This window comes from Panthera leo, chromosome A1 (assembly GCF_018350215.1).
Source record: "Panthera leo isolate Ple1 chromosome A1, P.leo_Ple1_pat1.1, whole genome shotgun sequence".
NCBI lineage: Eukaryota > Metazoa > Chordata > Mammalia > Carnivora > Felidae > Panthera > Panthera leo.
This window is the reverse complement of record NC_056679.1, coordinates 112,407,107-112,430,927: the sequence shown is the minus strand read 5'-3', so window position 1 is coordinate 112,430,927 and position 23,821 is coordinate 112,407,107. Positions and strand designations below refer to the sequence as shown.

The following is a 23,821-nucleotide window of genomic DNA, read 5'->3' as shown; positions in this document are numbered from 1 at the left end:
GAAATAGTTTTGGCTGGGTTTCTGTCACTTTTGATTAAAAGAATCCTCTAATTTTTTAAATGAGGAAAGTGAGGTTCATACCAAGGGAGTAATGGACTCAAGTTACATAGCACACGGAGGACAAAATTGGGACTTGAAATCCAGTCTAATGGTTTCCAGTCTAATGCATTTTCTACTACACTGTGCTTTATATATTCTAGCTTGTGAATTGTTCAACATTTTCTGAGTGATACTACAGGTCTCTTTTCACACCATATTATATCATGGCAAAATCTATTCATTCATTTAAACAAAAGATGGAGAATCATTCACTAAGGATCCTTTGATACGAGGTGGCTGGGTGACTCAATTGATTAAGTGTCCGACTCCTGATTTTGGCTCAGGTCATGATCTCACGGTTTGTGAGTTCGAGCCCCGCATTGGGCTCTACACTGACAGTGCCTGCTTAGGATCTTCTCTCTCTCTCTCTCCCTCTCCCCTGCTCTCTCTCTCTCAAAAAAATAAATAAATAAACTTAACAACAACAACAAAGGGATCGTGTGGTACAAGAAGAAAGCTCAGACTAACTGATTTGCATCTAGGCAAGTACAAATAAAAGATTCAACTATGTCAGGATCAAAGGCAGAAATCACGCACTTGGTTCTATTCCTCACCCCCCACTAATGGAATGATCTACTTTGTTCTAGGCATGGCGATAGGGTCTTCGATAAATATGTTCCTGTGTAGTTACCTCACAGTGGGCCTCATGCATAACTGAAAATCAAAAGGTATTGGAAAGAGAGAAGGAAGGAAAGGGGATAAGAAGGAAGAGAAACAAGGAAGGCAAAGAAAAGTAGAGTGGGTTTCAAGTCAAAATTAACTTTTTTCTTTTGTTCAACTGCGCTTATATTATATAATGTCTTAGAGTGACCTCACAACGTATCCATGAAACCCAGTCTACTATAAATTGACCAGAAGTATCAAGTCGGAACCACAGACCATGAGCCCATCTCAGTAGGAATGAATACTAAGAGCAAATGAGGTAACTGACAATGGTGACACTTGACAAATACCCTGATCGTAGTAGTTCTGCAAACTGGTTACAACAAGGTTCAGCCATAATCAGTAATATTCATTGACAGGGCTGTATGTTAGAGTAAATGGTGTGCAAGTGGGCCATTCCTGGATTTAGTAACACGATGAATAATATTTTAGGAAACTTGAGCCCTTGATGATGAATAGATGTTAAGATAGTTCTATTTGAATTATTGGTTAGTGTGTGTTATATCATTCTTTGTGATCAGAATTTTTAAACCACAAACAGGATATGGAGAAATAGTGAAAAAAAAAAGTTTCAGAGTCAGAAAATAAGATGGTCATCAAAAGGCTGTGTTTCTCATGGCCACGTAAAAGTACTCAACCACTTTAAAACTGGATCTTTTCTAGTTTTAAACTGAGCAATGGAGGGGCTCCTGGCTGCCTCAGTCAGTAGTCGGTGGGGCATATGACTCACTGTCTCGGGGCTGTGAGTTCAAGCCCCATGTTGGGTGTAGAGATTACTAAAAAATAAAATCTAAAAAAAAAATAATAAATTGAGTAAGAGAAGGAAAAAGATTCTGTAACATCCTCATCATGCAGCTGAAAGGCATCTTTGATCATTCTATCTGCAGCTATAATTTAGACAGTATAAAAACGAAAGGGGGAGATATTTCACTATCGCTCTGAATTAGCATGATAGAGTACATTGCCTGAATTATTTATTAAAATAAGGTTTTCTTTAAGTGAAAAATCTTTAGCCCACCTCACAGAGTAATCTAGAAGATCTAATTTCAGTTGTAAATAGTTTTATATTTGACATAGAGTCCATTAAAGTAACTTCCAAAAGTTTTTGAACTTTTGAAGTATTTACAAAACTTCACTTAAGTATAAATGCTGTTAAGAGTCACTGATGGCACTGACATCAACCTCTGATGTCATTTGTTATTGAAACACTTACAATGTGAGTGTATGATTTGCCATCCGAACTATTCACTGGTTTCTGGTGTTTATTTGTCCACATGTATGTCTGTATGTCTGTGGTGCCGCAATACCGTCTCTTGGAGAAACACTAAAATCTTAGCTTAGCTGGTCAGCAATGTGCAGTCCTTTTGTGAGACGCCGACAATAGCACCACATGCAATTTTCACCATTGATTCTTTCATTCAACTGTTCATTCAACAAATACATGTCATTCACTGTTCAAGACTCTGAAACCCAGAAGTGGACCAGACAGAAATGGTCCCTGCTTTTGGAACTTTTATTCCTGCGTGAGAGGGAAGAGACAAGGAACGAATGAATGAATGCATGAAAAAGACGATTTTAGAGGTTGATAATTGCTATTGAGTAAGCAACACAGGTCATCTGATTCGAGGGATGGGAGGATGGCAACATGAAGATGTCATTCGGAAAAATCCGTACTGAATGGGTGACAACTGAGACCAAACCCGGATGAAGGAAAGCAGCCAGCCTGCATTTCCCAGTCTGGGAATAGCAAGACCCCAAAAGATGGACAGGCGTTGCATAGAGGAAGAGAAAGTGGCTGTGAGGAAGTGCGACAAGGCTAGAGACAGAAGCAGGCGTCCCAGCACACAGGACGCCACAGGCATGGTGGCAAGTTGAAACTTTGTCTAAGGGTTTGGGGAAGCTGTTGAGGGTCTTCGCGCAAGGCAATGATATCTGATTTATGTTTTGAAAAGACCACTGTGGCTGCAGGTGGATGATGAATCCTAGGCTGGAGCACAGGAGGGAGAAGGGGTACCGGCTGTTTTTGTAGCTTGGATCCTACACAATGGTGCCAGGCAAAGAGGCTGAGTGGGGAGTTGCAACTTAGCCTTTGTGCCACACACCAGGGCCCGTGTCCAGCCTGGGGCTATGTTCACCTGTACCAAGGGGCATCTTTTTCTATCATACACAAGGCACCAGATGGGCAGGAAGCAGCCTCATGGGTGAGAACGGGGTGGGGAAGAAATTGCAATAATCTTTGCAAGGATAAAAGTTATGGTGGAGAGAGAAGTGGGTCTAGGACACCTGCGGGGGTGGAGCGGGCAGGACTTACTGATGATTGGATGGGAGACTGAGGGTAAAGGAGGAATCAACAGTGAGCCTTAAACCCATGGGGATATGCTGTTATCACTGACTGAGGTAGGGAAAACTGGGAGTGGACCATGTTCTTTCTTAGGAGAGAGGTCAAGAATTCAGTTTGAGCTAGAGACAGTCTAAGATACACGTTTGATGTCCAATGGTCAGATTTATGAGCTGAGGAAATCTGTAATTCCAAAGGACAAAGAAATTATAGCCTCTTCTCAGATCTTCTTCATGATTCCTGACCCACTGGGGACTGGAGGCAGGCAGAGGGAAGGAACTGGAGTTAGTCTAGTCTGGTATTCTTTGCCCAAGGGAAGATTTTTAATATGTTCAAACTCTCAGCTCTCCATCCCTGAACACTTCTCTCCCCCAGGGTGGTGGGAACCCACGGTGCTCTCCCAACTGTGCCTGGAAAGGAGGCTTTGTATTTTGTGGCATCCTCTACTTCCTGTAAACTCTATAGCAATGCATCTTATTCACAAGGCCTTGTCCCTGCCTGCCTTGCTGGCATTGACTGTGACCCTGGCAGCCAGTGTGGCTTGGTGAGAGCTTGGTGAAGGCTCTGAGACGCCCTGGCAGACTCGGCCTCATGCGAGCTGGCCCTGTACACCCATCTGCGTGTCGGCCGTGTGCTCCCCCCCAATTCCTGGTCCAAATACCCACCTTGGCTCTGTGGATGTTTACTAGCTCCCTATCCAGCCATGACCCGTGGACACATGGCCAACATGTGGGGATTTCTGAGTTGCATCCTCACCAAGTGGGAACTGGGGATAGCTTTAGAGAGCTACCATCCAGCCTATCGCCACCTGACCGTGCCATATCGCTGGCTTTGCTCTTATGTTCATCCACCATCTGCTCCCCACCACCAAGGCTGGCACAAAGGCTAACTAGGTGATGCTCTCCATTCAGAGCCTCCAAAGTAAAATGCGCAAGGACTCTCAGCATTGCCCTCAAAAGTGACAACACACCTCCCTCTGCCTAAGTGGAGAGGGAAGACCAGCACCCCTGTGTCTCCCTCTGCCTCTTCTGCCCCACCTTCTTTCCCCTGCAATCCTTTAATACCAGAAGAGGTGGGCTTCCAACTTTCATTCTTCTTGGTCCATGCCTCTCCTGCCCCGGGGCAGCAAGCTTCACAGCCCAGCCAGCAAAGTCAGGGGGCAATCTTCTCTTTACATACTGAATCCTAATATGTTGAAAGATACAAAAATTCCTTCTGGTCTCACTGCTAAACCTTGATGGCTGAGGGAGTGTGAGAAGTGGTGATATGAGAGGCACCTGGGTGGCTGTCGGTTGAATGCCCGACTTTGGCTTGGGTCATGATTTCATGGTTCGTGAGTTCGAGCCCCGCATCGGGCTCTGTGCTGACAGCTCAGAGCCTGGAGCCTGTTTTAGATTCTGTGTCTCCCTCTCTCTCTGCCCCTCCCCTGCTCTCTCTCTCTCTCTCTCTCAAAAACATATAAACATTAAAAAAAATTTTTTTAATTTAAAAAAAGAAGTGGTGATATTATCCTTCACAGGGAGGCAGAATCTGGGCATATTTAAATATATTACACTTGTAAAAAAAATTGTTTAATATTTATTCATTTTTGAGAGACAGAGAGAGACAGAGCATGAGTGGAGAAGAGGCAGAGAGAGGGAGACAGAGAATCTGAAACAGGCTCCAGGCTCTGAGCTGTCAGCCCAGAGCCCGATGTGGGGCTCAAACCCAGGCACCAAGAGATGATAACCTGACCCAAAGTTGGATGCTCAACCGACTGAGCCACCCAGGTGCCCTAAATATACTACACTTGTAATGCAAGTTTGTAGCTTGTAGCTCAGTGAAGCTGTCAGTGCTAGAGGTAGAATTTGAGAATCATCAGCAGTGGATGGGGCACAAGCCAGGACTTAGGGAGACATCTCAGTCATGATAAAGGAGAGTTGAGAGCCCAGAAGTGAGTACTGGCACAACCCCATATGGAGACGCAGAAAAGGAGGGAAGGAGCCAGCAAAGGATACAGAGAGATGGTGTATGAGGTAGGAAGAAGAGCATGTGGTGCCATTGAGGCCAAGAGAGAGGCAGGTTTCCAGAGGAAGGGAGCACTCAGGGGAATCAAAAGTTCCCAGGAGGTCAAGACTGTAAAAGGAACCTAACCCACACTCTGACCCTGCCCCTGCCCTGCCACAAACTCTCCACTCTTCCTTAGAAGGATAATGAGGCCAAATGGAAATTAATAACAGTAATAAAAAATAATAATAATATGCCAGGTAAAATGACCAGTGGTAATAAAGCTTCATAAAATCATGGCACCATTTTTAATTAATACGATGCTTTATTCAGAGAGTGCTGTGCTGTTTGAGGCAGACTGAAACCCCATTGGGATGACTGAGGTAATGAGCACTGGCGAGTGGGGATCCCCTGCTGTTACTGAGAACTTTTAGAAGTACTCCACAGGATCCTTCAGTTGGTTTCTGATGAAGCATCATGGGAAGCTGAGTAACAGTTTCTTTCTTTGTTTTGCTTATCTTTTTCTGAAACCAACTTGAAAAACACATTCTTTCAGATGGACACCAAAGCACATGCTTTTGTGGGTGGGGCCCTCCTGGGTGCTATGCTTGGCGTCCCTGGTGTTGTGGAGACAGCAGAGGTATAGCCAGAGGTGGAGCCTCCTTTCCCACCAAAAGGAGCTGTGAAGTAAACCCTTGGGGTGTGCATGATAACCCTACTCACCATGGTTCTGAGTTCCCGCGGCCCTACCGCTCCTACCCTGACCTTTGCTTTCAGTTGTGACTATGCACGGCAGGAACTTTATTCATTTTCTCTATCCCATTTTACCTATTTCATCAAACTGGATTATCTACACCATGGAAATAATAATTCCTGAATGGTGTTTGAGTGCAGAGTTTGAATCACCTATTTAATTTACTGGTCAGCCTCTGCAGCACAAATGGTAATGCAAAGAGAGTGGGTTGGATCCTGGCTGTTCCTCTCACTAGCTGAATGACCCCGGAGGTCTAAGTAATATAGTACTTTCGGGAATGGTGGTGGGAAGCCTGGCCGCTAACTTGGGCTGGGTTTCTAGAACTTGTCACTAGCCATGGAGGGAGAGCAGAGCTTTCCCTCTGGGGAAAAAGACTGAGGCAGGAACTAAAAAGAGAGTCTTGTTGAAGAGCTCTATCTAAGGGAGCAGGATAGAGAGGTAGAAACAGAAGCCAATAGTTTGCGTTTAGGGCCAACTAGATAGTTAACCAACCAGCGGGGGTGTGCAAGAAGTAGATCCCCCTACAATCCTGAAATGCTGGTACACAGAGCCCTGCCTCCTTTGCGATGGAGACCAGAGAGGGCCTCTGTGCTGGCTGATGTCCAGCTTCCCAGACAAGAGGGAGATCTGGGTCCGGAGCTAAGGTGAGATTCCAAACCAAGTAGCTCTCAGCCCTGCTGACCGCATTATCCCTGAACAAACGACCCACCCTCTCAGCTGCTAGAGAAAAAGTGTACATCTAAATTTGTCTCCTATTTGTGTTAAGGACAGAAAGAAATCGCAATGGTTGCCACAGGCTCTGTTGGGACCCATCTCGTTTAGGTTATCTTTCCGAACGACTGTTCATATGTATCAGGAAAGCAAAACATTACCAGATATGTAAAACCTCAGCAGTTTAAATAGAACATTCAGAGTGAATAACCCAGGGTAAAAAAAATAAATAAATACATAAAAGAGCTTCTCTTTCCTTTGTTTCTCCTTTCTCTTCTCTCTCTCTCTCATATATATATATGTATAATTCTTATTCTTACATTGCATTGATAAGATGAGAAGTCGAGAGCAGGCAATTATGGCAAGAAAGATAAGAAAAATAATTGCACAACTGAAAAGAAAAACAGAATCCCAGTCGCACTAAGCATGGATAGCTTCCATCTTGCTTTTTGATGCCAGGCTCCAATAAAAGGAATCTGCACTCTTTGCAGAAATGGCTGATTCCAGGACTGGCACAGCAAAGTGACAACATGAGCCTGGAACATCTTGTGGTGCCAGAAAGTAACATGGTGCTCACAAAACAAAACCAAAAAAGGCACAACGGTGGAGTCGAAAAGGACACAGAGGACAAATGAAACAACTCCCGATTACCAAAGCTGGAAAAGTCCAAGTAACAAAATAAAGCAGTAATGGATTGCAACCCGAAATGGAAAACAAATTCTGATGAGTCTATACCGAATTAAATAAATAACTGAATCAATCAATAAATGAGACAAATGTCCCAGGCAGAATAACCCCAAGTAATTTATGCAGATACTCAGTCCTCAAGGAAGTGAACATAACTCCCCACTCTTTATCTGTATGGTGACTTTTTCCCCAAAGAGTATGGAAGTATGGAAGGAGGGGAAAAGAGAAATCTATAGGTGGTTTCTGCCAGAGGATGAAGGTCATCGACAAGGATAAGTCATGCTGATGCAAATGCTCTGATACAATGTGATGAAAATAAAACTTGACTTCTGTGGTCTTCCTCCCTAACCTCAGTTTAATCATGAGAACATCAAGCAAATCCCAAAGTGAGGGACACTGTACAAAATACCTAACGAGTACTCCTCAAAACCATCAAGGTCATTAAAAACAAAGAAAAGCCTGAGAAACAGTCACAGCTAAGAGGAACCTAAAGAGACATAATGAATAAATGTAATGAGGTGTTCTGGATGGGATCTTAGAACAGAAGAGGACATTAAGTGAAAACTAAGGAAATCTGAATAAAATATGGACTTTAGTTAAAAATAATGTACCAAGGGGCACCTGGGTGGCTCAGTCAGTTAAGCATCAGACTTCAGCACAGGTCGCGATCTCACAGTTTGTGAGTTCAAGCCCCACATCGGGCTCTGCGCTGACAGCTCAGAGCCTGGAGCCTGCTTTCGTTTCTGTACCTCCCTCTCTCTCTGCCCCTCCACCACTTGTGCTCTGTGTCTCTCTCTCTCTCTCTCTCTCTCTCTCTCTCTCTCTCTCAAAAATAAATAAATAAACTTATTTTAAAAACCCCACAATGTTATCAATATTGGTTCATTAACTGTAACAAATGTATCGTGTATATATAACAAATGTTAAAATGTTAACAACAGGGAAACTTGATGTGGGTATATGAGAAGTTTCTGTAGTACATCAACAATTGTCTCGTAATCTTAAACTGTTCTAAGGTAAAAACTTTAATAAAATTCAAAAAAGAAGACCAAAAGACACTGGTGAAGTATGGCAGAGTGTAGGCTGCCTTTAAGGTCTGGCAGTGGGTGTCAGATTTTGGAGAAAGAGAGGCTGGATGGCTGTGTTCAGGACAGAAAAACTTTAGTAGAAGTGAACGTTTCAATGGAATTTTTAATTCATTTAATTTTAGCGGAAAATGCAAGGCCATTTTGTGTGTCTTTGCCATTTGTATATACCATCTTTCTTCCACATTTTCACTAAAAAATGGTGCAGGGTGGCCCTCATGAACTTGTTACATGCTTTTTGGGATGCATATTAAAATTTAAAAATATTAAAATGGAAATACGCATTGGTGGGAACAAAAACACTCAGTAGAGGTGGTTAAAAACAGAATGGATTCTGCAGATAACTGAACTGGTAATTAAAAGACCCAATCCAGAAGACCCCCCAGAAATCCGAAGTAAAAAACAATGATAAGAAATTCAAGGGGGAAACAAAGCCATGAAAAATAAGCTTAGAAGATTTCAACCTGTGTACGATAGAAATTACAGAAGGGGAAAAAAGAGAAGTGGAGATCAAAGAACAAATAGAAAAATATTTTTATGGGAGAAAGACTGTGATCTTAAGATCAAATGGGCTATGTGCTGATCAGGGATAAAAACAGAATAGCCACAACTAGACAAATTCTGGCAAAACTTCTGAGTTTCAAGGATGAAGATCATGCAGGTAGAAAGCAAAGGGTTTCCCAAAACGATTTCCTACAGAGGAAAAAATAATGGGAGCTTCATCAAAGAAGAAACCAAAATGGGGGCACCTGTGTGGCTCCATCGGTTGAGCGTCTGACTTCAGCTCAGGTCATGATCTCATTCATGGTTCATGGGTCAAGCCCCGCATCGGGCTCTGTGCCGACAGCTCAGAGCCTGGAGCCTGCTTTGAATTCTGGGTCTCCCTCTCTCTCTGCCCCTCCCCTGCTCACACTCTATCACTGTCTCTCTCTCTCTCTCAAAAACAAACATTAAAAATTTCTTTAAAAAAAGAAGAAACCAAAATTGAAATTATAGACTGTTAAGAAATCAATGCGAGTGAGCTGACCACATACCAAAATCTACGCGATGCTGCCCAGGCTGTGCTCAAGAGAAGGTGGCCCCTAATCTGGGAATAGCTGTGTAATCCTAGGAAAGTTGCTTAACTTTTTAAAGCTTCAATCCCTCATCTTTAAATAATAATATGGACTGCTTCCATAGTGCTGATCACGTGCCGGACTCTGTTCTAGGGGCTCTAAGAACTAATGTATTCATTCCCCCACAACAGACTTGTAATGTGGATTATACGATTATCCCATTTTATAGCTAAGGAAACTGAAGCGCCGAGAAGTCATGTGCACGAGGTCACAGAGTTAGAAGTGGCAGCAACTATCTAGCTCAAGTCTGCACTCACCACCACTAAGCTACAAATATTTCTTAGGAAGCCGCAGACGGTATTGTGAGAATTCAGTGGGATAATGCAAATGAAGCATGTAGCGCTCTGCTTGCCACACGGTGTGGTCAGTAACTGAAGCTAATATTTGTTTAAACACTGACGCAAACGTATGACTCAAGGAGCTAGAAGAGGAGCAAGAAGATAAATCTAGGGGTGGCCTGACTGGCTCAGTCAGTAGAGCATGCGACGCTTGATCTCGGGGTCATGAGTTCGAGCCCCACGTTGGGCACAGAGATTACTAAAAAATAAAAATAAAAAACAATCTAGGAAATCCAAATCACCTAAGAAGGAATGCACGTGCATAAAATGCCAAATTGGAAAGATGAGGAAAATCATATCCAGAAATGATCAATAAAAAGCATAACCTAAATATCTGAAAATAATCAAATATACACATTTCTTACAAGTTTCATCAAAGAGAAAATGTGGGTAAAATGCACAATCTTACTACTTTGTTAGCATTATTCAGGGATCATTTTCCAGGAAACCACACATAGAAAACTAAGAAGGAGAAAACCTAAAATAGCACTAAAAAGAAAAAAGCATAAAATTCCAAAAAAATTACCGCCCCAAAGCCATCAGATGCACGTCTTCTGGACAAGTTTATCAGAACTCAATTCATTCAGAAAAAAAATTTTTTTTAAAGAAACCTCGTTTTCCATCAAGCTTATTTCCGTTTTCTACTTAAGAGTCTGGAAAAACAGCTTAAGACCACTCAGTGGTTGTTCCTACGCATTAACCGCCGGCCAGTCCTCAGTGGCGGCGGGATGGGGCGGGGGGGGGAGCACCCAGGCTCCGTGGGGTGGGCTGCACCAGCACCGAGGCACCGCTCACCTTCAGACCAGCCTGCCGTGTGGGGGTGAGAAGCAGTAAATTGGGGCGCTGGAGCAGTCCATGCACCCTGACGTGCCTCCCAGGTCAATCCCTCTCAGCAGCGGCCTGTTCTTCCCCTCCAGGGACCTCCTAGTGGTCGGGGTGAGGCGTGACCGCTCGCCAGTTCCCGGGGAAGAGCGCTGCACATGCGCAGAACTGCCTGCGCCAGTATCCACCGCGTCAGAGCCACTGAGGGAGCAGCCTGGTTGCTGCAGGGGATGGCAGAGGAGAGTCTGTGTTACACAGAGTGATGGTAGACAGATTAACGTAAGAGGCCTCCGTGAGAGGCTGGGGTCACCCCCGGGGTCACTAGGCGCCCGAAGCCATGGCTCCTGGATCTGGGTGAGGCTGAGGTCACCCCCGGGGTCACTAGACACCCGAAGCCATGGCTCCTGGATCTGGGGTGAGGCTGAGGTCACCCCCGGGATCATTGGTGAAGGCTCCAGGAGCAAAGTGACCAGCACCAGGAGTGGCTCCAGTGGCAGCAGCAAACTTGCGGATAGCTTGCTGGTCAGTATTCTGGGAGGACAGGACTCTGACATCAGCCAGGTTGTCAATGGCACCAATGGCACAAGCTGCTAGTAGAAACCTCCCAGGTTCTCTTCAGATTCATGACATAGATGTTGTAACTTTTCCTATTGCAAATGCACTGTTCCACTTGGAAGTCAACCTTGGTGCCACCTAAGTGGGTTCCTGCTGCAAGGAATTTGAGGACATCCTCCCCTTCATTCGCAGGACATCAAGTGCTCTGGACATTGTGAAAGTTTCCCTTTAAGTTACGACAGGTACCCAGAACAATGCCATATAGGTGGGTCAGCAGAAATACAGATTGATATATGGCATAGGCCATGAGAGCACAGGCTCTAGGATTAGATAAATCCAGTTCAAATTGTTAGCTGTGTGATTAAGGGAACCCTCTTAGCCCTCCTGAGCTTCAATTTCCTGAGCTTCAACATCTATAAAGTGAGGCTAATAAAGACTGGAGAGGGCTGAGTGCATTAATACATATGAGGTGTTTAATATATTACCTTGCATATAGTAAGGGTTCAACAAATGGTAGTGCCTTCCCCAATGTGGCCCAAAATAGGAGTTCTCATCCTTTTTTAAAATTTTTTATTATTATTATTTTTTAATGTTTATTTTTGAGAGAGAGAGGGAGACACAGAATCCGAAGCAGGCTCCAGGCTCTGAGCTGTCAGCACAGAGCCCGACACGGGGCTCGAACTCACCAATGATGAGATGGTGACCTGAGCGACAGTCGAACGCGCAACAGACGGAGCCACCCAGGCGCCCCTTTCATACCTTTCTTTAGTAGATGAACACCAGTAAATTGTACACAGCAAAGCGGGGTGGGGTCCCACAGACTCTTAAGAAACACAGGGGCAGGTTTCAGGCAACAAAGGGCTGTATCAGTGGGAGAATGTAAAAATTCCTTTTACGAGGATAGCCTGGGTCATTAGTCACCTTTGGTGAGGAGTAGCAGTGTAGAAGGGGTGGGGGCTGAGAGGAGTGGAGCCTGCATCTTGTAACTCTGGAAACTTCATGGAAGCTAAACGGGAAGCACAGGGCCCCAGGTCCATGGCCCCGGAATTTGCTTAGGAGCTGCGAAAGGAGAGGTACAGAGCTCCCACGTAGAAATCCCCCTTCCGGGGGGAGAAACCCCAGTAGGGATAACAGTGCACCCAGCGAGGCTTGCCCCTCATAGTTGGCTGGGAAATAATGACTTGGAAAGAACTATTTGATTAAGAAATTAGTGCTCAAGGATTCTCATAACGTTATCTCTTGGCTATTCAGAAGAAAAGACAGAATGGGTTTTACTTAGAAATTTAGTGTTTTTTTGTGTGTGTCATTTCATGCTGTGGCTTCCTAGAACAAATAACCATTTTTGTTTTATTAGAGAAATAATCCCTGACACATGGGTGTTTAATCACAAAATAAAAATGTCAAACTTTATCTTTGAAACAAAATAAATGGTGGGGTATTGTCTTTTGTCATTTATTGTAAAATATGTAATCTACGCTACATCTTGGTAAGCATCCCACTCTCCAATCTTCTTGATATTTAAAACAAGTGAGTAGTTCATTTCTGAGCTTGGTGTATTTCCTCTGCAGGAGATCATTTGCATACTCACATTCCGGTATCGCAATAAATCCTAGAAGCTAAACCTCAAAAGCTGTAGACTTTGCCTAGATAAACATCTGCTGTTTTAACGGTGTTTTAAAATGCAGAGCTGCCATTTAAATATTCTTAATTCTTTTCATTTTTATAACTGAAGTGGCTGGGAAGATAGAAAAGAATTGCAAAGAACAGTCACCTACCTCTCTCTCTCTCCCTGTTTCATCCTGTACAGACTCGGAGTTCCTACACCTGACCTGCCTTCTTCGTGCAGTTGCTAAGAGAACTGAAAGGGAGAAGAGCTTGAAGAACTCTTCAAAGTTCTGAAGGGACTGCATTGCAGGAGGGTGTATTTTGTTCATTGCTTACTCTTCAAATGCTTTCCTTGCTCAGGTTTTGTAAAGGCTCTATCTGTTCTTTGTTACTGATCCACTGGGAACACATCTTGGTCATTTCACAAATCACATACATTTAATACATTTTAAGAAAAGGACAGCTATTCGTCATTCATTCACTTAACCAGCAATTCCTGAGCACTGAGTATGGACTGTGCCCTGGGAATACAATAATGAACCAGAGTCTGACATCCTATCAGTTCTCCTGGAACTCAGTCCCGCTTGGAGGAAGAGACACAAGACAGCATCACGCAGATTGCAATGACTCTAGCACATGCTAATTTCCATTTCTCCTGAGCGTCAAGATGCACAGTCTTCAGCAGGCAGTGATATCTAGCTGGAACTTAGTACCACTTTGGTATTCTTACTGTTACTTTCTATTGTCGCTTTCATGATTTTATTTTTGTTTTTCAGGACTTTTTTCCATTTATGTAAAACGTTAGAGTTGTTATTGCTACAGTTCTCTGGTCCATCCCTGCATGATTAGAAGATCGCTTCCGAAGCTCTTGCTAGCACATTCACGCTCAGATCGCAATAAGGTGGTAACGACGGGTTTCAGCTACTTTTGTCTCCTGTTACCGGAAAAGCAAATGAATTCTACAGACGTTGCAACCACCAGAACACGTCACATGGCCACCTGCAGCAGTGCAGCATAGTGACTGAAAAAGTGGGTGTTTGGCTGGGTACATTGCCATCCTGAACTAATCGAGCTTCTATTGGCAAGAAAAGGGCATCGCTACCAGACTCTGGCATAAAAGTATTTGGCGCAGGCTGGCAGGCCTTTGAAACGTCTCCTTGGTGCATACACAGGGCAGACATGGAGGCCAAGCTGCAGGAGGATCTGGGGAAGTTAGCAAGAAGCCATTTTTTTTTACCTTCTTTGCTACCAAGACACCCCCTTTCCCCATAGTCCAATACCGCTCCTAGGGAACAGCATGCAATGAAAAAGCAATATTACCACATACTCTTCCAGCAGTGGTGAGAAAACCTTACGAGTGTGTCCCACTTGCTAGTATGGCTCAAAATGCTAAGCCAGAGAATCCCCACTTTTTCAGCCTCTAGCGTGTAGAAGATAAATTTTCTTAAGCCCACACACCTCCACATACACGTCCAGAAACTAGATTTGTAACCTTACACAATCATAGTTTTTGAGCACCTGTCTTACTACTTCAAAAACTGCCTTTCACATTCACGTTTTGATTCAAGAGGCATTTAGTGATAGCTCACTGCTCCTCAAGGAGTTTTCCAAGGGCTGAGTATATAAGGGTGAACAAGACCCATACGGGGCATATATCCCAGGGGGAGAGGCAGGCAAAAAACAGAGAAGTAGGGGGGCAGCTGAAGCTGGGAGCCAGAGTTCTGGATTTGAATACAGTGTTTTGTTTTGTTTTGTTTTGTTTTGTTTTGTTTTTTCTCCCTAGCTGTGTGGCTTTGAGCGAATTACTTGCATCTCTGTGCCTCAATTTCCCCATCTACAAAAGAATGGGAATAACCATAATACTTATAGGGCTACAGTGAGACATCTTTCTGGCTCACAGTGGTTAAGAACAGCTTCATCGAAGGGCTGGGAAGCTAGGATACAGACAGTGTTCTAATCTAAGATATGAAGAAATGGGAATGGCAAATTAGTACCTACCTCATTTGGTGGCTGTAGGTACTACATGACGCAATTCCCGTAAAGAGCTGAAAACTGTGGCTGGTATGCCGTAAGCGCTCAATACAGGTGAGCCGTTATCCTATCTCAAGCACCGAGTTTTGACTTGACAGCTGTGCAGGGTGACATAAGTTCCCTAAAGACACTAAGGAATCCTCAAGACCAATCTTAACAGACACTGTGGCTACATTCTTGCTGGTACAGTTGAAGAGTTCCCTCCTTCAGACACCTGTTTAAAGAGATACTGGCACAAAAATGCCTTGTGCTAGGCGGAGAATCTGGCCCCAGGCATGAAAAACGCTGTTAAGATTTGAGAATAAAATGTAGTAAGATTAAAGTTGCAATGACTTCATCGAGCTTGAGCTTGCAAAAACCCCAACAGAGCAGCTCTCCTGCATGATTTCTCACCCTCCCGCCCCCTCCCTGGCCCCTTCATTATAATACCTGTGACTGGCTATTATATCAGCATTTCCAATAAAGTAAAAAGGGGAAAATACAGACCTGGGCTTTCATGGAAAGTATTCTAACTCACACAACTAGAATATCTGCCTTAAAAAAAAATTATGGTTTTTAGATCTTTAACTTTTCCTACAGTATCTCAGTACCCAAATTTTGAAAAGCATCTTTTCTGGGGAATGATATTTCCTAGCACAGTGTAACATAGTCTTTGCCAAGTGACTCAGTTCAATGTATATATGTATTTTTCAATGTCAAGTGGCCCAAACTTACATAGAAGTAGTGGGCACCTGGTATCAGTTTGATGTCAGGGTTTTTCCAGGTTTGCAAGAGGGAGCTTTAAATACGACTCGATTTCAAGGCAACTACAAGCCACCCTGCAGCTCCAAGGCAAGATGCTCCTGTCCGTGGTCCTTGCCTCTGCCCTGCTTCTCTGCTCTGTGGCCAGCCAGAGGTGTTCGACCTTGTCAGGGATCCATGATGTCACGTACCTCATTAACAAACTGCGGGTAAGCTGCAGAGGGGGGCGCCAGTGGGAAAGGGAACTCTTGAAAGTTTAAGTGAGGGGCGCCTGGGTGGCTCAGTTGGTTGTATGTCCTACTCTTGATGTAGGCTCAGGTCATGATCGTGGGATCGAGCCCTGCATCAGGCTCTGTGCTGGGCATGAGGCCTGCTTAAGATTCTCCCTCTCCCTCTGTCTCTCTCTCTCTCTCTCTCTCTCACTCACTTAAAAAAAGAAGAAACAAAGAAACAAAAAAATGTAGGTGAAACAAAAGGATGAAAAGCACACCACCCATTATGGGTTCTTGTTTTTCTATTTACTTTAGGAACATCCACCTTCAAAATGTGGCTGTGGCACCATCGTGAGTAAATGCTCTTTTAAGAACTTTCCAAACTGATTTTAATGTTTGCATCTGGAATCTTCACCCTGGGATTATTCTTTTGCAGGTGACCGATTGTTTGTGTCTGCCCATTCCTTCTGTAAGTACAGTAAAACAATATAATCTTGACGGTGTAATTTTAAAAAGTTTTCAAGTAAAAATAAATTGCTCGATTTGATATTTGAAATAAGAAAATGTTGCTTAATTGCAATTGTTACAGTTCAGGATTTCCTTTTAAAACCAGGCCCTTGAATTCTATACTAGATACATCGCTAGTATACATTGTATTTGGTCTGCTTTTATGCCCTTTGGGAAGTTTGAACACTATTCAATACTTTAAAAAGAATCTTGTATGTCTTCTTAGATTAGTGGCCATGTGCACAATTAAATCAAACTGGAGCTGAGAATGTAACAAACAATATAGCTTATATCGTACTGCTTACTAATTTATTTCCTAAAACTCAAGGGTTGCACAAGGAAGTAAAATAACTTTTTTTCTTTCCTGTTACAAAACCTCTCTGGGTGCTATACCTTCTCCTTCACTCCTCCCTTCCTGTCTTTTTAGCTGATTTGGGGTGGCGCTCTCATGGTTTGAATGCTGGGAGGACAGGGTGTCTAAGGTAGAGAGAAAACGAAAAGCACTTCCAGAAGGTGATTCCCCACTTTCACAAAGAGTAAGTGAGGCAGGAATTTTCTGGTTCAGGGGAGGAGGAAGGTGCCTCCTGTATTATTATTGTCCCAAGCAAGGCCTGGGAGAATCTGAACTTGTCATCCTCGCTGGGGTCAGATATTACACCCCATCAGGCTGCATCCATTACACGAGACTAGGGTAGGGGGCCTTCTGAGGAGGAACCATGCATTTATAGCCCAGTCCCGCCCTTCAGTTTATGGTCCGTGATTTTAGCTACTGCTGAAACACTGGCTGTATTCAACTGACTCATGCCATCAGACTGGTGTGAGAAAGCTTTTCCTTTCTTTCTCCTTGGGAACCTACTATTACAAGACACAGAGCCCAGGAACATCGGTTGCAACGGAGACTAGAACGAGCTGTTTTCCAGAGTCCATCAGCTTTGTGTTCCTCTGCTGGAACATACTGGAAATCTCCAGGCAGTGACACTGTGGAAAAATGGCCTTGACTTGAAATGCTGAAAGTCCTTTCCCACATGGGGAGAGGGACCTGTCTAAAAATAATACCAGTTTAGGTTACATTGGTTAAATTAAGGTAGTGTCTGAAAGCAAGCTCTTTGTGGTTCTTCTCAAAGTGGTCCTCAAGGTGTTTCTTTTAGTAAATTCTTTTCATTTACCAGGACAACTGCACCACACCGTGCTTCCAGGAAGGGCTGTCTCAGATGACCAACTCCACGGTGCAAACAAGTTTCCCCCTGATTTTCAACCGACTAAGAAGAACCGTCAAAGACCTAAAGAGCAGCAAGTGCCAGGTGAATATGTTTTTCCCTGTCTTCCGCTCTGGTTAGTTCTTTTTATGTGAATGTCAGTGACAACTCTAGCTAAACGAGAAACGGCGATAAAGTTGGAATTGGTGGTTCAAGGCCAATACGAGACCTGCAAGAAATGTACTCAGAATGACAAAATTAAAGTGAGATCTGCCCCTATAGCCCTGTAATTCCCCCTGGTTTAAAAAAAACACTCACACCCATGTTACCGTTTACTTCTTTCCACCTATTGAATAATGAAAGAATCTGTCCTGATTGTAATAAGAAGCTGAGATCTAGAGAATCAGAGCTGTCGATTTGTTAACCCAGTGGGTGTTGTGGCCTGTAAAAAGAAGATTTTTTTTTTTTTCCGACTGGCTAAGAAGGTATTTAAAGGAAGGAGCACTCAAATCCAGATGGAGGCTTGCCATTTGCCTTAAGTGCCCATCAGTATGTTCTCTTTTTCTGCATGTGCCCTGGTCCCTGGAGGGAAGGGAGGACGTGAACTCTTTGGGAATGAGCAAATCCATGTGTGTCCTCAGAAGGCTAAGAGCCTTCACCCAGCTACTCAGCTGAGTTACTTACCATCAACAGCTTGTAGTTCTAAATGCTTAATATATACTGTTTCATGACAATAGAATTTCAGTAACAATTGTTGCAATTATCATTTACCACTTTCACTTCATTCGGAGGAAACAGATGCTCCGTGAGGTTAACTAACTTGCCTAAGGCTAGATACTTAAGCAGTGGCAGAGTTGAGATGGGAACTCTGGTCTACCTGATGCCAAATTCCCATTCTCGGCCATAGAGCTCTTCAGTGACCTTGGAAGGATGACCAAAAAAGGATAATAAAACGTTAGGATTCAAAGATTCCTGAGAAAAGGTTCCTTCTAATGAGGAGATTTAGGATTATTTGATAGGTGGGGGTGGGGGGGCACCCCTGAAATGGTAGCACAAAGTCAGCCATCTACACGGTCTACACGACATGCTAGCTCTGGACCTCCCCATGAATTTGCTCTATGTCTCAAGCCCTTGCTGTGTGCACACCCGACCCCACTGCACCCGTACCCTGCCTCTCACAGGGCTGCAGGCAGGGTGGTTCCTGGTCCACACTCTTTTAGTCACTCCATTAACTTTTCTCCCCACAGTTTTTTTCCTGTGAACAGCCGTGTAACCAAACTGCAACAGGCAACACGCTGACGTTCCTGAAGAGTCTCCAGGAAATTTTACAGAAAGAAAGGGTGAAAGGCACAGTATGAAGATGAAATATTATTTATGCTATTTATTGAATTAAAAAGCCTCCTCTTTGAGTTGGGGCAGGTAAAAACATTAAGTAAAGCCATGATGAATCAAATTCAGTTGTAATAATGTGTTTAAAATTATTTCTGTATTTTGGAATAAATATATATGAAGAAAAAGAACACAATCTGGTTGCTAGGTGTTTATTCACTCCTTGCTGCTCAGAAGAAAGCAAGCTACAGGGGCACCTGGGTGGCTCAGTCGGTTAGGCATCTGACTTCGGCTCAGGTGGTGATCTCACAGTTTGTGAGTTTGAGCCCCGCGTCGGGCTCTGTGCTGACAGCTCAGAGCCTGGAGCCTGCTTCGGATTCCGTCTCTCTCTCTCTCTCTCTGTCTCTCTGTCTCTCTGTCTCTCTCTCTCTCTCTGCCCTTCCCCCACTTTCTCTCTCTCTCAAAATAAAGTTTAAAAAAAAAAAGCCCTACAAACTCTGTCAAGGGACTGAATGGGTCAAAGGCTCCTGTACTAAGACCCGTTACCCTAAACAGACTGGAAGTCCCACTAGCTGTGCCTGGGGACGGAGAAAGCACAGTTGTGAAGGGTATGTGGGGACAGTCTGACCATTGCTGTTAGGGAGGCTGAAGGCACGCCTGAGGCCCCCTGTGTGTGGGCGCTGGGGGAAGGATGCTCCCTGGGCACTGCCAGGGAGTTTGGGGTCCTGAGAAGCCACCTGCGTCCCTGAAATGGGAGAAGGCAGTGTGGTAAGGCCAGGAGGCAGGAGCCTACCCAGGAATGTAGGCACGTACACCCAGAACAGAGGGAAGTACTTGAAGCTCAGCCAGGGGAAGACCCGGGGAGCAGACCTCCTGCCTTAGAGCACAAAGCCCAGAAAGCTTGGGATCAATACAGTCACCTGTTCACTTGCCAAAGACCTTCAGGTAAGAACCCGCCACCAGCCAGGCAGAGTGCCCGGCTGACGTGCGGAACCTAATGGGGGGTCTACCCAAGGGATTCCTGAACCAGGTTGTTGGCTTGGCTTACAGTGTGGCTGTCTCTGATGGCAAATTCTACATGTCAGCTTGACCAGCCCGCAGGGCGCCCAGATATTTGGCTAAACATTGCTTTGGGGTGTGTCTGGAGGGCGTTTCTGGATGAGATGAGCATCCGAATTGGTAGACTGAAATGCTCTGCCCAGTGTGGGTGGGCCTCATTCAATCCCACCGAGGCCCTGAAGAGGCAGGGGTAGAATTGGCTCTCTGTCTGACAGCTTGAGCTGGGACATTCTTCTGTGCTCGGACAGGGACTTAAAACACAGCAGCTTCCTGGCTCTCAGGCCTGTGGACGCGTATCACCACCCCAGCTGTTTTCCTGGGCCTCCAGATTGCAGACAGCAGCTCTTGGGGCACTTCAGCCTCCTCAATCACACGAGCCAATTTCTTCTTATCTATCTGTATATCTATCTCTCTGTCTATTCAGCCTATTGGTTCTATTTCTCTGAAGGACCCTAATGTACTACCCATCTTACCTTAATACTCAACCTGCCCCCCGCCCCAGTACCCCAGATCCTGTCTTCTGTTCCATAGTACTCACTACCTTCTAAGATGCCCTCCCACTTATGACTTTACCCCGTTCGTTGTCTCTCCCTGCTCGAAGCGCAGCTCCCCGAGGGCGGAGAGCTTTGCTAGCCCACTGTTGAATCCCGGTTGCCTCTCCCGAGCCCGCACTACCCCTCTACCAGAGCTGGCACTCCATAAATATTGGCCGAGGGAACGAAAGCCCTTTGAGACGCTAAAGCAGAGTATGAACTGGCCTGTAGGTCAGGAAAGTGCTCACCTAACCCTAACCCTAACCCTAACCCTAACCCTAACCCTAAGAAGAGATGGTATCCAGAAACACGCTACAGGTGCTCAGAAAGGAACGATCCCTCCACAGAGCTCCAGGCAGCCTCCAAGCTTGGGGTTCACATGATCTGGCCCCTGGGGAGGGAGCCACCTGCCAGCTGTGTGTGATGCATTGTGGGGGAGGCCGGGTTAGGTCTTGGATTGGGATGGTCTGACAATCACAGTCGCCCTCTCCCCCGCTACCTGATGGGTGAGAGGATTGGGGAAGAATCTCCCGTGGGGAGTATTTTCCCAGGTACGGTCAAAATTAGAATCGTCCCCCCCCCTCCATTGAGCTAAACCATCCTTGAGTACCTCTGACCACAATAATATGGAAAGTTCAAAGCATCAAAGGTTCCTCAAAGAGCTCTGCTCGGCCTTTCACCAGTCACAACGTCAAGCATTATCAGATGTGATCTGCACTTTAAACAGCCCTTGGCCAAAGGTGAGATTCTCTGATACTCTAAGTAGCCCCGGTCCCCGGAGTTGTGCAAACCTTTTAGCGATGGAGTGCCACAAATTCGGTCCTGCACCTGCGGCTGAGTCCCTCCTGCCTGGGGCAGATGCAGCGGTTTTAGTGAGGAGTGCCTAAGGTCAGCTGAGCCATTCTGCTATCTTCTGGGCTGCAGAAATGGTGTGTACACAGTCATAATTATTTGTGGACATCCAATTATAATTATTTTACTTCGCACAGAAAGAAAAGTTTCTCAGTGATTTCTTTATAGTGGCATGCATATGAAAGGGCCAAAAGTCAGATTTTCGTGGTCAAGAGGCTGTCAGAAGGAGACCACTGGTTTAGCCTTTGTCCTCAGTGCTGAAGGCTGTCAACATGTTATAGGGGACACAGACCCTGAGACAAATAGACAGTCGTCACATCTTGTTGACCCCTCTGCTTCCCCAGATAAGTGAGCAGCATCATGTAGCACTGGTGGGGGGTGGTAGGCAGCACTGGGGCACAGATTCTGCCAAAGAGGATTTCTGATCATCTCTCGTAAGAGTGGGTATGAGACTTCATGTTCCATTATTACTGTTTTTTTTTAAGTTCGTTTGTTTGTTTATGGAGAGAGAGAGAGAGAGAGAGAGAGAGAGAGAGAGAACCAGTGGGGGAGGGGCAGAGAAAGAGGGAGAGACAGAATCCCAAGCAGGCTCCTCACTGACAGCGCAGAGCCCAATGTGGGGCTCGAACTCACCAACCGTGAGATCATGACCTCAGCCAAAACCAAGAGTCAGACTCTTAACAGACTGAGCCACCCAACCGTTATTACTGGTTTTTAGTAGCGTATTCCAATATCTTCCACATAATTTCCTCTCTAAGACCGGAAGTTCTGGGCACTAAGTGTCCTCAGCGTCTCACCCCCCTTCCTGTACAGGGTTCCCCAAACTGGGATCCCGCTCCCATACACTGAGCACAGCGCCCAGTCGCGGTTGTCTGGTCTGGCTCCCTAGCTGGTCTGTGGACGCCTGTGCACATGGCACTGAGGAAAAGAGTCCATCCAGGCAATACATATATCATTATTAATATTAAGCCTGTAATCAATTACTAAGCCCTTACTCTGTATGTGCTAAGCATGCATTATCTCATTTAATCCCCTAATAACCACAGGAGGTAGGGATTATTATTTCTGTTATATAAGCAAGGAAATCAAGGCTCAGAGCGGTTAAAGACATTCCCAGGGCCCTACAGCTGGTGAGAACTGGAGCAGGACCCCTGCCCCAGCTGTCTCATCCCAAACCCAAGGCTCTATCCTCTCTGTTCTTTTCTTATTCTGTGTATACCAGGTGTGTTTCCTCTGACTACAGTCTGAGGGTAAAATAGATTCATAATAATATGGGACACATGCCCTTATCCCAACACCTGAGGACCAGATCGTTTTCAGAAATTAAACTGGCCTTCTAGATGGGGAACCCATAGCTCATGAGCCATATGTTACCTAACACCCAGGACCTGGGGCAGGATTCTGCAATTAAATACATTAATATTCTGCAAAACGAACAAACAAACAAACAAGACAACACACAGGAGTACTCAAAGCCAGGTTTGGCAGCCAAATGAGTCTCAGCAAATCTTGGGCTTTCAGAGCCGTTTGGATTTCAGAATTGTGATACTTCCGTAGCTCTGGCCCCAAGTATAGGGGGCACTCTTTCCCAAGGGCTTATCTGGAGCCAGTCTGGGCATCTCCAGGAGGGACAGAGGCTCCTGTAGCTCCCTGGATGGCCGCCACATGGGCCTTGGCCACAGGGCCTTCTCTCGTCTCCTCCACCTGCGTTTTCTGAATGGCCTCAGACACAAGTCACACACTGTGGTTTACAGCCTGCAGCACTGACAGCTGCCACGTCACCAGTGCTTGCCCCACACAGGGATCATAGCAAGGACAGACAGACGCTGGTGGTTGGAGATGGTTTCAGAACAATCGGCTGCCGGAGAAGACGGGCAGAGAGATGAGCGGCAGCCCAGTGTCCCAGATTAGTCACCAGTGTAGCTTGGTGGTTTCCCTCAGCTGTTCTGCAAAAGTCATATAACCCACAGGATACACCCCTGCAGACAAGCTCAACCCAGAGTTCTCAGGGCCTGTGATGAAGTGCCCAATAATTACTCTCCTGCCTGTGTCAGGAGAGTTGAGATTTATCTAAAAAGCACTTTGGAGAAAGAAGAACGAATATGTATTGAATGTACCAAGCACTCGGCTAGGCATGTTTTGTGGAATATCTAGTTGGATCTTTGAAAGAACCTCGTGAGGTAGATATAGAATTATTGCATATACTTATTCCTAGCGCACAGATGGGGAAACTGAGGACCAGAGAGGTTAGTATAACTCGTCCAAGGCATGCTGCTCAAAAGAAGTGAAGCCAAGGTTCCCACTCAGGTAACTGAACTCTAGGGCCATATTTACATCTAACCGACAGGAGCATGGAAGCTCTCCACAGCGCCAGTAGCCTTGTCCAGGTTGGCCAGGCCCAGGCAGAGTTGTTTCCAGAATATTCTAGTCCAGGGCACACTGATGCTGACCAAACTAAGCCCAGAGGTTACTGGTCTTGACCAGTCCCCATCTATCCGTCTCTTTATTTGCACATCCAACCAATTTGAAGCAGGAAGATACTGTGAAGAAGGCTCAACTGTTCCATTCCATTCCTAGCCTGCTTTCCTCACCTACCCCAGACC

General features: G+C 45.1%; 1 protein-coding gene and 1 pseudogene across 1 annotated transcript; one reads left to right on the top strand and one right to left on the bottom strand.

Annotated features, from left to right (window-relative positions):
* Positions 1 to 10,665: 10,665 nt before the first annotated feature.
* LOC122229988 lies at positions 10,666 to 11,366 on the bottom strand (annotated as a pseudogene).
* Positions 11,367 to 15,625: 4,259 nt separating this feature from the next.
* On the top strand, positions 15,626 to 18,803 carry IL9 (interleukin 9). The gene is made up of 5 exons (XM_042955619.1): positions 15,626 to 15,739; positions 16,058 to 16,093; positions 16,179 to 16,211; positions 17,419 to 17,550; positions 18,693 to 18,803. The coding sequence occupies exons 1-5, from the start codon at positions 15,626 to 15,628 to the stop codon at positions 18,801 to 18,803; spliced, it is 426 nt and encodes a 141-aa protein (XP_042811553.1).
* The last annotated feature ends 5,018 nt before the right edge of the window (positions 18,804 to 23,821 follow it).

Excerpts from the sequence above, each read along its gene's own strand:
- IL9 (XM_042955619.1), top strand. The coding sequence starts at position 15,626 with ATGCTCCTGTCCGTGGTCCTTGCCTCTGCCCTGCTTCTCTGCTCTGTG. Across the intron at positions 16,094-16,178 it reads AATGTGGCTGTGGCACCATC|GTGACCGATTGTTTGTGTCT; the intron begins GTGAGTAAATGC and ends ATTCTTTTGCAG. Across the intron at positions 17,551-18,692 it reads TAAAGAGCAGCAAGTGCCAG|TTTTTTTCCTGTGAACAGCC; the intron begins GTGAATATGTTT and ends TTCTCCCCACAG.